Consider the following 18,097-nt stretch of genomic DNA (forward strand, 5'->3'; position numbering starts at 1 on the left):
GAAAGACTTGGTTCTCAAGAGAAGACAGGCTACATGCACACTGCCTACAAAATGAGGTGGAAACTGAGCTGCACTTCCTATAACCTCCTGCCAAATGTATGACCAAATTAGAGACACATATTTCTCTCAGATTACACAGACCCACGAAGAATTTGATTACAACCCCAATTTGGATAGACTCCCATATCTATTGGGTGAAATACCACAGGGTGCCATCACAGCAGCAAGATTTGTGACCTGTTGCCACAAGAAAAGGGCAACCAGTGAAGAACAAACACCATTGTAAATACAACCTATATTTGTGTTTATTTATTTTAACTATTTGATCATAATATGCCATTTAAAATGTCTTTATTCTTTTGGAACTTTTGTGAGTGTAATGTTTATTGTTCATTTTTATTGTTTATTTCACTTTTGTTAACTATCTTTTGTTAACTATCTACTTCACTTGCTTTGGCAATGTTTACATATGTTTCCCATGCCAATAAAGCCCTTAAATTGATTGAATTGAATTGAGAGAGAGGGGGGGGGGGGGAGAAAGATTGCGAGAGACAAAGAAAAGGAGAGAGATATAGTGTGAGAGACTGCTACTTATAATGAATTATAGAGTGTTGTCTTCAAGGCAATACATCTCTGTGTGTGTGTGTGTGTGTCAGAAAGAGAGAGAGAGAGAGAGAGGGAGAGGGAGAGAGAGAGAGAGAGAGTGATGCATGGGAAAAACAAGCTGCTAGTTTCTCGTCTCAGCTATTGTCACTGTACATTGTCATACACCACAGGGCCTGGGCACGGATGATGACCCTCTGCTGTGGTCAGTAGGAGCCATGCAGGGGACAAGGCCGTTCAGTTCAAGTTCATGTTTCACTGCAACTCTGCAAAGTGTCTTTGAGACGAAGGGACAGGTCAACTAGGCCTAATGCTATATGTTTACATACAGTATGGCAGTGTGGGCCCCAGAAAATAAAATTGCGTATTGGGCTGCAATAACTAAATAGATGCTACGTTAAACTTAGTTTACAATGAATTAATCATATAATGCTATTTGTCCGTGGACTATAATATGTGTCTGTGTCTTTCATCTGAGGATGTATTCCAATTGAAAAAAAAAAAAACATTTGGGAGAGCATAGAGAGATTAAAATAGTCCCCCCCCCCTGATGAGACTGTTGACTGGAGCCTGAAATCAGACGAGCAGCAGTTGTGTTGTTGCCGTGACTGCTGTGTCACGCTGCTCTGCTCAGGCAGACAGCTTCCCTGCGCGCCCAGAGATAGCGATAGAAAATGCCGCGTTAGAGATTCAAAGAAATTAGAGGGAGGAAGAGAGGACGATGGGGAATTAGAGGTTTGAGGAGATTGAGCCGAGGACTGTCGATGTTTCTCTTCTTCTCTCTTCTGAGTTAACGACGTTCTCTACCTGAAATAACAGAAGTATGCTATCAGAGGCGAATCATTGGCGTGCGTCTCTCTACGAGCGGCTGTCCGTGTTCGAGCCAAATTAACTACAAAACGGAATAACGGTTTTTATGCACCCGCACGAGACGTGAGTTAGTTACCAACAATGTGGTGCATCAATTGCGCCTCGGACAAGACCCCTGCCATTCTTCATAACAACAAGCTGATATACTGGTAAGGACGCTTTTTTAGTTGTATTATAGAACGCTGTTTAGTCAAAGATCATGCGGCAATATTCGCAAGAAATAAACAAATTATTACATTCCATGACATTGAACATATTTTATTTTCCAAAAACACATATGGGTGTGATAAATAAAAAATAATTGCATAACATAAAGGACAATATTGAATTTGTCTTTGGTGACAACCATTTGGTCAATATGATGTGGTGGACCGCAATACAAAAGGGATTTGTTTTTGATCTCCTGTAGGATGTGTTGGCTCGAATTTCGACCCCTTTCTACAGTAGGCTGCAGTAGAGCAGACCAGACTATAGTTTGTGACTGGATTATACTCTCTCTCTCTCTCTCTCTCTCTCGCTCTCTCTATCTGTCTCTCTCTTTCTCTGTCACTCTCTCTCTCTCCATTTGGATAACCGTTGGCAGTTGGGGAGGGGTAATGAGGCATCCAACCATGTACATTTAAAAATTAAGAATTGTTTTCTGCGTTGTAATCTTTTAATTTTTTACAAACTGACAGCTTTCACACATCCATGTTATTGTACAGTTATCTGGTGGTGTGTAGGTACAGTAATGTGCTGGACCAAAAACACATTACATGATGAACTTGTTACAATGTCTCTGACATATGGAGATTAATAAAGATATTGTTTATAAAAATTTATAAAAATCACAAGTCATATTTTATAATCATATAGTAAAATAATGAATCTATTAGAGACAGTGTGTGAGTGTATGTGAGCCAAATGAGAGGGTGAACTCATGAAGAGATTCCAGCAGGCACACAGATGGAGCCCTAGGAGTGCTGGAGCACCTGACCCTTTGCCCTCCTATGAGGTGATCAGATGATATATCTAACTAGTTGATTCCTCTAGCCAACATTAGAGATGATATATCTAACTAGTTGATTCCTCTAGTCAACATTAGAGATGATATATCTAACTAGTTGTTTCATCTCGCCTACATTAGAGATGATATAACTAACTAGCTGATTCATCTAGCCTACATTAGAGATGATCAACTGATATAACTAACTAGTTGATTAATCTCGTCTACATTAGAGAGCCTCCATTAGCTCCATTATGTTTAATTTTATCCTGAAAAACTCACCAGTACTTAACGATTACAAGCATACCCATAACATGATGCAGCCACCACTATGCTTAAACATATGGAGGTTCTCAGTATTGGATTTGTCCCAAACATAACACTTCCTTTTCACGTCAAAAAGTGAATTGCTTTTCCACATTTTTGGGCGAAATATTATGTACAGGCTTCCTTCTTTTCATTTCGGTTAGTATTGTGGAGTAACTACAATGTTGTTGATCCATCCTCAGTTGTTTTCTCCTGTCACAACCATTAAGCTCTGTGACTGTTTTAAGGCCACCATTGACCTCATGGTGAAATCCCTGAGAAGTTTCCTTCCTCTCCGGCAACTGAGTTAAGAAGGACTCCTCACTAACTCAGTTGCCGGAATAGAATGAAACCTTCCGCAGAACACCCGTATCTTTGTCGTGACTGGGTGTGTTGATACACCCTCAAAAGTGTAATTAATAACTGCTCAATTCAATGTCTGCCCTTCTTTGAGGGGCATTGGAAAACCTCCCTGGTCTTTTGTGGTTGAATCTGTGTTTGATATTCACTGCTCGACTGAGAGACCTTACAGATAATTGTATGTGTGGGGGTACAGAGATGAGGTAGTCATTGAAAAATCATGTTAAACACTATTATTGCACACAGAATGAGTCCATATGTGATTAAGGTTAAAGGTTAAAGGAAAGATTCATACGCCCCTGAAAACAGGGAGAAATACATACACTTTTTTGTGATGTTTTAAAGCCCATGTTTAGTCATGAACTTATTCGATAGAGGGATTGAATACTTATTGATATTTCAGCTTTTCATTTTGAATTGATTTGTACAAAAAATTTGACATATGTATTAATTCCACTTTGACATTATTGGGTATTGTGTGTAGACCAGTGACCCCACAAAATCTAAATTAAATCCATTTTAAAATTCAAATTACACAACAACATGTGGGAAAGGTAAAGGGATGTGAATACTTTTCTGAAGGAAGCATTCGTAGGACAGCAGTCTCTACGGTGCAGGGTAGACTACCTGGTGGTAGCAGGCTAGAGACAGTGACTAAGTTCAGGGCAGGGTACTGGGTGGAGGATGGCTTGTGGTGACTGTAACAGTCTAATGAACTTCTTAGGGATCAAATCCCGTTAACGGGATCGATTTGACAAGATCTGGTGAAATGGAAGAGCGTCAAATTCAAATTAAATTATTAGAAATGTTAAACTTTTATACAATCACAAGTGCAATACACCAAAATAAAGCTTTACTTCTTGTTAACCTCTCTAGGGTACGTGGAACAGTAATATCCCACCTGTCAACAGCCAGTGAAACTGCAGGGCGCCAAATTCAAAACAACAGAAATCCCATAATTAAAATGATTAAGTATTTTACACCATTTTAAAGATACACTTGTTGTAAATCCAGCCACACTGTCCGATTTCAAAAAGGCTTTACGACGAAAGCAAACCAAACGATTTTGTTAGGTCAGAGTCACAGAAAAACACAGCCATTTTTCCAGCTAAAGAGAGGAGTCACAAAAAGCAGAAATATAGATATATTAATCACTAACCTTTGATGATCTTTATCAAGATGACACTCATAGGACTTCATGTTACACAATAAATGTATGTTTTGTTTGGTAAAGTTCATATTTATATCCAAAAATCTGAGTTTACATTGGCGCGTTATGTTCAGTAGTTCCAAAACATCCGGTAATTTTGCAGAGAGCCACATCAATTTACAGAAATACTCATAATAAACATTGATAAACGATACAAGTGTTATTCACAGAATTAAAGATATACTTCTCCTTAATGCAACCGCTGTGTCAGATTTCAAAAAACACAAATTGATATCCGCCATGTTGGAGTAAACAGAAATAGCATTGTAAATATTCACTTACCTTTTTTATATTTTACCTTTATTTAACTAGGCAAGTCATTTAAGAACAAATTCTTATTTTCAATGACGGCCTAGGAACAGTGGGTTAACTGCCTGTTCAAGGGCAGAACGACAGATTTGTACCTTGTCAGCTCAGGGATTTGAACTTGCAACCTTCCGGTTACTAGTCCAATGCTCTAACCACTAGGCTACCCTGCCGCCCCACTTTGATGATCTTCATCAGAATGCACTCCCAGGAATCCCAGTTCCACAATAAATGTTTATTTTGTTCGATAATGTCCATCGTTTATGTCCAAATTCCTCCTTGTTGTTAGGGCGTTCAGCCCAGAAATCCAACTTCATGACGCACTAAAAGTCCAAAAGTTCCGTTACAGTCCGTAGAAACATGTCAAAGATGTATAGAATCAATCTTTAGGATGTTTTTAACATAAATCTTCAATAATGTTCCAACCGGAGAATTCCTTTGTCTGTAGAAAAGCAATGGAATGAAAGCTAACTTTCATGTGACCGCGCATGGTCAGCTCGTGGCTCTCTGGCAGACCTCTGACTCATTCCCCTCTCATTCGCCTCCACCTGACAGTAGAAGCCTCAAACAAGGTTCTAAAGACTGTTGACATCTAGTGGCTAGATCTAGTGCCTTAGCAAGTGCAACATGACCAATATCCCACTGTATCATCAATAGGGAATGAGTTGAAAAACAACCAACCTCAGATTTCCCACTTCCTAGTTGGATTCTTTCTCAGATTTTCGCCTGCCATTTGAGTTCTGTTATACTCACAGACATCATTCAAACAGTTGTAGAAACGTCAGAATGTTTTCTATCCACATCTACTAATTGCATATTCTATGTTTTTGTGGCTGAGTAGCAAGTAGTTTAATTTGGGCACGCTTTTCATCCAAAATTCCCAATGCTGCCCCCTACCCTAGAGAGGTTAATCCAGCACCATGTCAGATTTCAAAAAGGCTTTACGGCGAAAGCAAACCATGCTATTATCTGAGGACAGGACCCCATCAAACAAACACAGACAATCATATTTCATCCCGCCAGGCGACACAAAACTCAGAAATAACGATATAATTCATGCCTTACCTTTGATGAGCTTCTTCTGTTGGCACTCCAATATGTCCCATTAACATCACAAATGGTCCTTTTGTTCTATTAATTCCATCGTTATAGCTCCACAATGTCAATTTATTTGGCGCGTTTGATCCAGAAAAACACTGGTTCCAACTCGCGCAACACGACTACAAAATATTGAATAAATTACATGTAATCTTTATCCAAACATTTCAAATAACTTACCTAATCCAACTTTAGGTATTTTTAAACGTAAATAATCAATCAAATTTAAGCCGGGATAAACTGTGTTCACTATCGGATAAAAACAAAGTGGAGCGAGCTTTCAGGTCTTGCGCCCCAACCACAACAGTACACTAGACTCAACCCTCATTCTGAATGTACACTAGCTTAGTTAGTTAGCGGTGGTGCGCGCTAAATAGCGTTTCAATCGGTGATGTCACTTGCTCTGAGACCTTGAAGTAGTGGTTCCCCTTGCCCTGCAAGGGCTGAGGCTTTTGTGGATCGATGGGTAACGATGCTTCATGGGTGACTGTTGTTGATATGTGCAGAGGGTCCCTGGTTTGCGCACAGGTATGGGTGAGGGGACGGTTTAAAATTATACTGTTACATGAACAGCCCTACTTCTTCATTTCTCAAGGGAAAAACATCAACCAATTTCTAAAGACTGTTGACATCTAGTGGAAGCAATTGGAACTGCAAGCAAGTGATCCACATAGAAAAAGAGTGTGACAAACATTTTTTTTCCTGGATGGTTTGACATCGGGGTTTCACCTGCCAAATAAGTTCTGTTATAATCACAGACATCATTCAAACAGTTGTAGAAACTTCAGAGGGTTTTCTATCCAGATCTACTAATAATATGCATATCCTAGCTTCTGGGCCTGTGTAGCAGGCAGTTTACTTTGGGTACGCTTTTCATCCGGACGTGAAAATACCGCCCTCTAGCCTAGAGAGGTTAAAATAGAAGCTGTTTTTCATGTCTCTCAGTCCACCAATCATGGCCCTGAACCTGATCAAACACCTCTGGAGAGACCTGAAAATAGCTTTACAGCAACACTCCACATCCAACCTGACATAACTTGAAAGAATGAAATGCAGAGAAGAATCTGAGAATTTTCTAAAATAAAATAAAATCAAGTTTTATTTGTAACGTTTCGTAAACAACAGGTGAAGACAAACAGTGAAATGCTTAGTTATAGGTCGTTCCCAACAAGGAAGAGATAAAGAAAATGGAGAAATAATAGATAAGCAAAACATGTCATAAAAAAGTAATAATAAATACACTATGAGTAACAACAACATGGTACTGATAACATGGCTGTATACACAGAGTACCAGTACTGAGTCAATAATAACATGGTACTATACACAGAGTACCAGTACTGAGTCAATGATAACATGGTACTATATACAGAGTACCAGTACTGAGTCAATGATAACATGGTACTATACACAGAGTACCAGTACTGAGTCAATGATAACATGGCTATATACACAGAGTACCAGTACTGAGTCAATGATAACATGGTACTATACACAGAGTACCAGTACTGAGTCAATGATAGATAACATGGCTGTATACACAGAGTACCAGTACTGAGTCAATGATAACATGGTACTATACACAGAGTACCAGTACTGAGTCAATGATAACATGGTACTATACACAGAGTACCAGTACTGAGTCAATGATAATGTGGCTATATACACAGAGTACCAGTACTGAGTCAATGATAACATGGTACTATACACAGAGTACCAGTACTGAGTCAATGATAGATAACATGGCTATATACACAGAGTACCAGTACTGAGTCAATGATAACATGGTACTATACACAGAGTACCAGTACTGAGTCAATGATAACATGGCTGTATACACAGAGTACCAGTACTTAGTCAATGATAGATAACATGGCTGTATACACAGAGTACCAGTACTGAGTCAATGATAACATGGTACTATACACAGAGTACCAGTACTGAGTCAATGATAACGTGGCTATATACACAGAGTACCAGTACTGAGTCAATGATAACATGGTACTATACACAGAGTACCAGTACTGAGTCAATGATAACATGGTACTATACACAGAGTACCAGTACTGAGTCAATGATAACGTGGCTATATACACAGAGTACCAGTACTGAGTCAATGATAACATGGTACTATACACAGAGTACCAGTACTGAGTCAATGATAGATAACATGGCTGTATACACAGAGTACCAGTACTGAGTCAATGATAACATGGTACTATACACAGAGTACCAGTACTGAGTCAATGATAACATGGTACTATACACAGAGTACCAGTACTGAGTCAATGATAATGTGGCTATATACACAGAGTACCAGTACTGAGTCAATGATAACATGGTACTATACACAGAGTACCAGTACTGAGTCAATGATAGATAACATGGCTGTATACACAGAGTACCAGTACTGAGTCAATGATAACATGGTACTATACACAGAGTACCAGTACTGAGTCAATGATAACATGGCTGTATACACAGAGTACCAGTACTTAGTCAATGATAGATAACATGGCTGTATACACAGAGTACCAGTACTGAGTCAATGATAACATGGTACTATACACAGAGTACCAGTACTGAGTCAATGATAACGTGGCTATATACACAGAGTACCAGTACTGAGTCAATGATAACATGGTACTATACACAGAGTACCAGTACTGAGTCAATGATAGATAACATGGCTGTATACACAGAGTACCAGTACTGAGTCAATGATAACATGGTACTATACACAGAGTACCAGTACTGAGTCAATGATAACATGGTACTATACACAGAGTACCAGTACTGAGTCAATGATAATGTGGCTATATACACAGAGTACCAGTACTGAGTCAATGATAACATGGTACTATACACAGAGTACCAGTACTGAGTCAATGATAGATAACATGGCTGTATACACAGAGTACCAGTACTGAGTCAATGATAACATGGTACTATACACAGAGTACCAGTACTGAGTCAATGATAACATGGCTGTATACACAGAGTACCAGTACTTAGTCAATGATAGATAACATGGCTGTATACACAGAGTACCAGTATTGAGTCAATGATAACATGGTACTATACACAGAGTACCAGTACTGAGTCAATGATAACGTGGCTATATACACAGAGTACCAGTACTGAGTCAATGATAACATGGTACTATACACAGAGTACCAGTACTGAGTCAATGATAGATAACATGGCTATATACACAGAGTACCAGTACTGAGTCAATGATAACATGGTACTATACACAGAGTACCAGTACTGAGTCAATGATAACATGGTACTATACACAGAGTACCAGTACTGAGTCAATGATAACATGGCTATATACACAGAGTACCAGTACTGAGTCAATGATAACATGGCTATATACACAGAGTACCAGTACTGAGTCAATGATAACATGGCTATATACACAGAGTACCAGTACTGAGTCAATGATAACATGGCTATATACACAGAGTACCAGTACTGAGTCAATGATAACATGGCTATATACACAGGACAATAACCTCACTCTCAACGTCAACAAAACTAAGGAGATGATTGTGGACTTCAGGAAACAGCAGAGGGAACACCCCCCTATCCACATTGATGGAACAGTAGTGGAGAGGGTAGTACGCTTTAAGTTCCTCGGCATACACATCACAGACAAACTGAATTGGTCCACTCACACAGACAGCATCGTGAAGAAGGCGCAGCAGCGCCTCTTCAACCTCAGGAGGCTGAAAAAATGTGGCTTGTCACCAAAAGCACTCACAAACTTCTACAGATGCACAATCGAGAGCATCCTGGCGGGCTGTATCACCGCCTGGTACGGCAACTGCTCCGCCCACAACCGTAAGGCTCTCCAGAGGGTAGTGAGGTCTGCACAATGTATCACCGGGGGCAAACTACCTGCCCTCCAGGACACCAACACCACCCGATGTTACAGGAAGGCCACAAAGATCATCAAGGACAACACCCACCTGAGCCACTGACTGTTCACCCCGCTATCATCCAGAAGGCGAGGTCAGTACAGGTGGATCAAAGCTGGGACCGAGAGACTGAAAAACAGCTTCTATCTCAAGGCCATCAGACTGCTCTTGATACTCCCCACCCCGGATCCGGGATCGTGAATAAAGCCTCAGGCTCATTAGCATAACGCAACGTTAACGATTTCTGAAAATCGCAAATAAAATGAAAATAATGCACCTGCTCTCAAGCTTAGCCTTTTCTTAACAACACTGTCATCTCAGATTTTCAAAATATGCTTTTGCTAGCTTAGCATTTTGAGTAGCATTTAGCACGCAACATTTTCACAAAAACCAGATAACCAAATAAATAAAATCATTTACCTTTGAAGAGCTTCGGATGTTTTCAATGAGGAGACTCTCAGTTACATAGCAAATGTTCAGTTTTTCCTGAAATAATCTTTGTGTAGGAGAAATCGCTCCATTTTGTACATCACATTTGGCTACCGAAACGAACCGAAAATTCAGTCACCAAAACGTCAAACTTTTTCCGAATTAACTCCATAATATCGACCGAAACATGGCAAACGTTGTTTGGAATCAATCCTCAAGGTGTTTTTTCACATATCTCTTCATTGATATGCAGTTCGTGGAAGCCTGCTTTCCCCTCAGAATCGCATGGAAAAATACCAGCAGCTGAAAAAGATGCACCAATTTCGACGGAGGACACCGGGCGGACACCTGGAAAATGTAGTCTCTTATGGTCAATCTTCCAATGATATGCCTACAAATACGTCACAATGCTGCAGACACCTTGGGGAAACGACAGAAAGGGCAGGCTTATTCCTCTCGCATTCACAGCCATATAAGGAGACAATGGAAAACGGAGCCTCAAAAATCCTGTTGGTTTCCTGGATGCCGTTTCATCTTGGTTTTGCCTGTAGCTCCCGTTCTAGGGCACCCACAGAGAATATCTTTGCAGTTCTGGAAAATTCAGGGTGTTTTCTTTCCAAAGCTATCAATTATATGCATAGTCGAGCATCTTTTTGTGACAAAATATCTTGTTTAAAACGGGAACGTTTTTCATCCAAAAATGAAATTGCGCCCCTAGAGTTTCAAGAGGTTTTAAACAGCAACCACTAACATTGAGACATTGAGTGGCTGCTGCCAACACACTGACTCAACTCCAGCCACTTCAATAATGGGAATTGATGGGAAAGGATGTAAAATATATCACTAGCCACTTTAAACAATGCTACCTAATATAATGTTTACATACCCTACATTATTCATCTCATATGTATACGTATATACTGTACTCTATCATCTACTGCATCCTTATGTAATACATGTATCACTAGCCACTTTAACTATGCCACTTTGTTTACATACTCATCTCATATGTATATACTGTACTCGATACCATCTACTGTATCTTGCCTATGCTGCTCTGCACCATCACTCATTCATATATTTATGTACATATTCTTTATCCCCTTACACTGTGTATAAGAAATTTGTTTTGGAATTGTTAGATAGATTACTTGTTGGTTATTACTGCATTGTCGGAACTGGAAGCACAAGCATTTCACTACACTCGCATTAACATCTGCTAACCATGTGTATGTGACAAATAAAATTTGATTTGATTTGAGAGTACCAGTACTGAGTCAATGATAACATGGCTATATACACAGAGTACCAGTGCTGAGTCAATGATAACATTGCTGTATACACAGAGTACCAGTACTGAGTCAATGATAACATGGCTGTATACACATAGTACCAGTACTGAGTCAATGATAACATGGCTGTATACACAGAGTACCAGTACTGAGTCAATGATAACATGGCTATATACACATAGTACCAGTGCTGAGTCAATGATAACATGGTTGTATACACAGAGTACCAGTACTGAGTCAATGATAACATGGCTATATACACATAGTACCAGTGCTGAGTCAATGATAACATGGCTGTATACACAGAGTACCAGTACTGAGTCAATGATAACATGGCTATATACACATAGTACCAGTACTGAGTCAATGATAACATGGCTGTATACACAGAGTACCAGTACTGAGTCAATGATAACATGGCTATATACACAGAGTACCAGTGCTGAGTCAATGATAACATGGCTGTATACACAGAGTACCAGTACTGAGTCAATGATAACATGGCTGTATACACAGAGTACCAGTACTGAGTCAATGATAACATGGCTGTATACACAGAGTACCAGTACTGAGTCAATGATAACATGGCTATATACACAGAGTACCAGTACTGAGTCAATGATAACATGGCTGTATACACAGAGTACCAGTACTGGGTCAATGATAACATGGCTATATACACAGAGTACCATTACTGAGTCAATGATAACTTGGCTGGCAGTGATCATTAAGCATTATAGGCTTTCGAGGGTGACCTTGAATTAATGATCTGTGCTGGTGTGGGCTGCTGCAAGGCTTTCAATACAGAGCCTCAGCCGACCATGTCTGTCTGCCTCATTACCTGCCTCCCTCCCTACTTCCCTGTCATTCTCTCTCTCCTTCCCTGCATGCCTACCTCCCTGAGTCTCTGCCTGCCTACCTTGTTGCCTACCTCACTTCCTCTCTGATTCTTTGCCTGTCTACCTCCCTACCTGCCGGCATACCCCCCCCCCCCCCGCCTTTCTCCCTTGACTGCCTGCCTCCCAGCCTGCCCCCCCCGCCTCCCTCCCCGCCTGCCTTCTTGCCTCACTCCCTACCCCCGCCCCCTTCCTGCCTCCCCCCCCCCGCCTCCCTCCCTGCCTGCATTCTCGCCTCACTCCCTACCTCCCCGTCCCCCCTTCCTGCCTCCCTCCTGCCCCCCTCTCTATTTCTTTAAAATAAATGCCGGTGCCTCTGTACTGTCATTTCTCATCTGCTCCAGATCGCAATGATCCAATTCAGAACTGCTTGACTAAGCATCCAAAAAGCATACGGCTTGCATTTCACCTGTCAAATGTTATTCCAGCTTGAGAATGTGTTGCAGATTAATTTGATCTTAACCCAAAGGCTGTCCGTGTTGAAACGGTTTGAATTCATAGTGGAGACGCACAACAGTCAGTTTCTTTAGACGTACTGTTCAGTGTTGTAGTACTTACTGTTTAAGCGGAAGGAGCTATTTAAAAAAAAAAAAAAAAAAAACGATGTCATCATTTCTTCAATCAAAGTTTTGTACCTAACAGATGTCGCCTATTGAAAAGCCTGTCGTTATAGAACATGCATAAAATGCATCCTCCGACTACAACGTCTGCCTGTACCGGTGTTAAAAAGAAAAATTGAATAGCGTCAAACACCAAGTTAGGCATATCTCATTTAACAATCATCGTCACTGTCAATTGTGAAATGATAATTCTTGATGTTTTACTGGTGAAATGTCCAAACTGCACCTGCATGCCAATGATTTGATTGATGTCCCACAGATGGGAATATGCGTGGAGATCTGTTCTGTTCTTGTTCGGTCCGATTTGGCCGGCTCAAAGTGAGCGCAGAGTGCTTTGAAGTCAGAAAGAAGAGCTCTCTGCCCAGCGTGTTGCTAATACGTTCCCTCATTTTTTTGGGGGGGGGGGGCTGCGTGTTGCTAATACGTTTTTGGGGAGATCGACTGTATACGGTGTACAGTTTGTCCGTGTAGATTTGAAAGTGAAACCTCCAGTTCCAGTCTATGGGGATTCCTAAACGTTTTCCCTCCCACCCCCTGTTCATGACAGAAACGGTTCCTCTTGTTGGTGGATTTTTAATTTTAAATTTTTAAAAGCTTCTTTCCTGCAATTCTACACATCTTGTCAAATAACATTTTGCAGTTTTAAAGACATTATTTTGTGCGCAATTCTATACATTTTGCCCTGTCTAATGTGTATTCATGTGATTTTTTTGAGTGAAACAACTTGATTGGAGTCCACCTGTGGTAAATTAAACTGATTGGACATGATTTGGAAAGCACACACCTGTCTATATAAGGTCCCACAGTTGACAATGCCTGTCAGAGCAAAAACCAAGCAATGAGGTTGAAGGAATTGTCCGTAGAGCTCCGAGACAGGATTGTGTCAAGGCACAGATCTTGGGAAGGGTACCAAAACATTTCTGCAGAATTGAAGGTCCCCAAGAACACAGTGGCCTCCATCATTCTTTGTAACTACCAAGTCTCTTGAAGAGCTGGCCGCCCGACCAAACTGAGCAATCAGGGGAGAAGGGCCTTGGTCAGGCAGGTGACCAAGAACCCGATGGTCACTCTGACAGAGCTCAAGAATTCCTCTGTGGAGATGGGAGAACTTTCCAGAAGTACAACTATCTCTATAGTTATGGTCTTTATGGTAGAGTCGACACACAGAAGCCACTCCTCAGTAAAAGGCACATGACGACCCCTCTTGGAGTTTGCCAAAAGGCACCTAAAGACTCTCAGACCATGAGAAACAAGATTCTCTGGTCTGATGAAACCAAGATTGAACTCTTTGTCCTGAATGCCAAGCGTCACGTCTGGAGGGAAGCTGGCATCACTCCTACGGTGAAGCATGGAGGTGGCAGCATCATACTGTGGGATATTTTTCAGCAGCAGGGACTGGGCGACTAGTCAGGATCGAGGCACAGATGAACGGAGCAAGGTACAGAGAGTTCCTTGATGAAAACCTGCTCCAGAGCGCTCAGGACGACAGACTGGGGCGAAGGTTCACCTTCCAACAGGACAACGACCCTAAAAACACAGCCAAGTCAACACAGGAGTGGCTTCGGGACAAGTCTCTGAATGTCCTTGAGTGGCCCAGCCAGAGCCCAGACTTGAACCTGATCAAACATGTCTGGAGAGACCTGAAAATAGCTGTGCAGAAACACTCCACATCCAACCTGACATAACTTGAAAGGATATGCAGAGAATAATGGGAGAAACTCCCCAAATACAGCTGTGCCAAGCTTGTAGCGTCATGCCCAAGAAGCCTCAAGGCTGTAATCACTTCCAAACGTGCTTCCACAAAGTACTGAGTAAAGGGTCTGAATACTTATATAAATGTAATATTTCAGTTTTTTTAATTTGTATAAATTAGCAACAATAAAAAAAAAAACAGTTCTTGCTTGGTTTAGACCAGGGATGGGCAGCTAGCGACCCCCTTTTCGTATGCCCGCCGACCAGTCTCTGCCTTTTCGTATGCCCGCCGACCAGTCTCTGCCTTTTCGTATGCCCGCCGACCAGTCTCTGCCTTTTCGTATGCCCGCCGACCAGTCTCTGCCTTTTCGTATGCCCGCCGACCAGTCTCTGCCTTTTCGTATGCCCGCCGACCAGTCTCTGCCTTTTTCGTATGCCCGCCGACCAGTCTCTGCCTTTTCGTATGCCCGCCGACCAGTCTCTGCCTTTTCGTATGCCCGCCGACCAGTCTCTGCCTTTTCGTATGCCCGCCGACCAGTCTCTGCCTTTTCGTATGCCCGCCGACCAGTCTCTGACTTTTCGTATGCCCGCCGACCAGTCTCTGCCTTTTTGTATGCCCGCCGACCAGTCTCTGCCTTTTCGTATGCCCGCCGACCAGTCTCTGCCTTTTCGTATGCCCGCCGACCAGTCTCTGCCTTTTCGTATGCCCGCCGACCAGTCTCTGTCTTTTCGTATGCCCGCCGACCAGTCTCTGCCTTTTCGTATGCCCGCCGACCAGTCTCTGCCTTTTCGTATGCCCGCCGACCAGTCTCTGCCTTTTCGTATGCCCGCCGACCAGTCTCTGCCTTTTCGTATGCCCGCCGACCAGTCTCTGCCTTTTCGTATGCCCGCCGACCAGTCTCTGCCTTTTCGTATGCCCGCCGACCAGTCTCTGCCTTTTTCGTATGCCCGCCGACCAGTCTCTGCCTTTTCGTATGCCCGCCGACCAGTCTCTGCCTTTTCGTATGCCCGCCGACCAGTCTCTGCCTTTTCGTATGCCCGCCGACCAGTCTCTGCCTTTTCGTATGCCCGCCGACCAGTCTCTGCCTTTTCGTATGCCCGCCGACCAGTCTCTGCCTTTTCGTATGCCCGCCGACCAATTACAAAACTTAAACAATAACATGTTTTACAATAGTCTCTGCCTTTTCATCGGGAAGCTCGTTAAAGATGAAGATAGACTAAATGTAGCTCACTGGTCCGCATTTGAGATAAACTATCATCGTAGTTTAGTTTCTAAGGCTAGCAGATTTATCTATTAATATCTATTATTATTGAGACATTACCTTTTATCTCAATTATGTGCTCGCAAATATATTTTTTGCGCATCTCAGGAATAGAGTCCATACCAAATGTTTTACCCCCCCATTGATGATGTGCAGCTCCAGTAGATTATAGTGAATAAATACATGATACAGTAGAGCACAGCGCAGTTGGCTTTCAGGTAGGACACATTCATGCCGTCACACAGCTTTTCAAGAGCATTTTGTCAGTGACACGTTGTGCCTGTTTTGTATGCTCTTGATTGCTTGTGTTGGATAATTTGGATTTGACCCACTATGACTTACTGTGTATGAACGCCATTCGTTTAAACGTTTCAAACCCTTGAGACGTGTAGACTGACAGGTGTGTGTGACACGTTTCGCAGCCCATCTTACCTTCTTTACAATCTATCCATGGCTATGCCTCCTGTTTGTTCCTTATTAACATGCTGTTTGTCCATAATATCAGTGGATGGTAGCAGGCCTTTGGGGGCCGTGGTGGAGCTGTCCTGTCATCTGAGGGAGCCGAGATAACTGAGGTGGTGGGATTGTCTATGTCAGCTGAGGTGGTGGGATTGTCTATGTCAGCTGAGGTGGTGGGATTGTCTATGTCAGCTGAGGTGGTGGGATTGTCTATGTCAGCTGAGGTGGTGGGATTGTCTATGTCAGCTGAGGTGGTGGGATTGTCTATGTCAGCTGAGGTGGTGGGATTGTCTATGTCAACTGAGGTGGTGGGATTGTCTATGTCAGCTGAGGTGGTGGGATTGTCAGCTATGTCTATGTCAGCTGAGGTGGTGGGATTGTCTATGTCAGCTGAGGTGGTGGGATTGTCTATGTCAGCTGAGGTGGTGGGATTGTCTATGTCAGCTGAGGTGGTGGGATTGTCTATGTCAGCTGAGGTGGTGGGATTGTCTATGTCAACTGAGGTGGTGGGATTGTCTATGTCAGCTGAGGTGGTGGGATTGTCAACTATGTCAGCTGAGGTGGTGGGATTGTCTATGTCAGCTGAGGTGGTGGGATTGTCTATGTCAGCTGAGGTGGTGGGATTGTCTATGTCAGCTGAGGTGGTGGGATTGTCTATGTCAACTGAGGTGGTGGGATTGTCTATGTCAGCTGAGGTGGTGGGATTGTCTATGTCAGCTGAGGTGGTGGGATTGTCTATGTCAGCTGAGGTGGTGGGATTGTCTATGTCAGCTGAGGTGGTGGGATTGTCTATGTCAGCTGAGGTGGTGGGATTGTCTATGTCAGCTGAGGTGGTGGGATTGTCTATGTCAGCTGAGGTGGTGGGATTGTCTATGTCAGCTGAGGTGGTGGGATTGTCTATGTCAGCTGAGGTGGTGGGATTGTCTATGTCAGCTGAGGTGGTGGGATTGTCTATGTCAGCTGAGGTGGTGGGATTGTCTATGTCAGCTGAGGTGGTGGGATTGTCTATGTCAGCTGAGGTGGTGGGATTGTCTATGTCAGCTGAGGTGGTGGGAGGTGGTGGGATTGTCTATGTCAGCTGAGGTGGTGGGATTGTCTATGTCAGCTGAGGTGGTGGGATTGTCTATGTCAGCTGAGGTGGTGGGATTGTGGTGGGATTGTCTATGTCAGCTGAGGTGGTGGGATTGTCTATGTCAGCTGATTGTCTATGTCAGCTGATTGTCTATGTGGTGGGGGATTGTCTATGTCAGCTGAGGTGGTGGGATTGTCTATGTCATGAGGTGGTGGGATTGCTGAGGTGGTGGGATTGTCTATGTCAGCTGAGGTGGTGGGATTGTCTATGTCAGCTGAGGTGGTGGGATTGTCTATGTCAGCTGAGGTGGTGGGATTGTCTATGTCAGCTGAGGTGGTGGGATTGTCTATGTCAGCTGAGGTGGTGGGATTGTCTATGGATGGTGGGATTGTCTATGTCAGCTGAGGTGGTGGGATTGTCTCAGCTGAGGTGGTGGGATTGTCTATGTCAGAGGTGGTGGGATTGTCTATGTCAGCTGAGGTGGTGGGATTGTCTATGTTGTCATGTCTGAGGTGGTGGGATTGTGAGGTGGTGGGATTGTCTATGTCAGCTGAGGTGGTGGGATTGTCTATGTCAGCTGAGGTGGTGGGATTGTCTATGTCAGCTGAGGTGGTGGGATTGTCTATGTCAGCTGAGGTGGTGGGATTGTCTATGTCAGCTGAGGTGGTGGGATTGTCTATGTCAGCTGAGGTGGTGGGATTGTCTATGTCA

At 42.8% G+C, this 18,097-nt stretch overlaps 1 protein-coding gene across 1 annotated transcript in view; it reads left to right on the forward strand.

Moving 5' to 3' along the window:
- The first annotated feature begins 1,263 nt into the window (after positions 1-1,263).
- Positions 1,264-18,097, forward strand: part of LOC135504324 (uncharacterized) — a 96,104-nt gene continuing 79,270 nt past the window's right edge. The window contains 1 exon segment of the mRNA XM_064922776.1: positions 1,264-1,622. Within this exon segment, the coding sequence (XP_064778848.1) occupies positions 1,555-1,622 (68 nt within the window). The 5' untranslated portion in view covers positions 1,264-1,554.

Source organism: Oncorhynchus masou, chromosome 18 (assembly GCF_036934945.1).
Source record: "Oncorhynchus masou masou isolate Uvic2021 chromosome 18, UVic_Omas_1.1, whole genome shotgun sequence".
Lineage (NCBI taxonomy): Eukaryota > Metazoa > Chordata > Actinopteri > Salmoniformes > Salmonidae > Oncorhynchus > Oncorhynchus masou.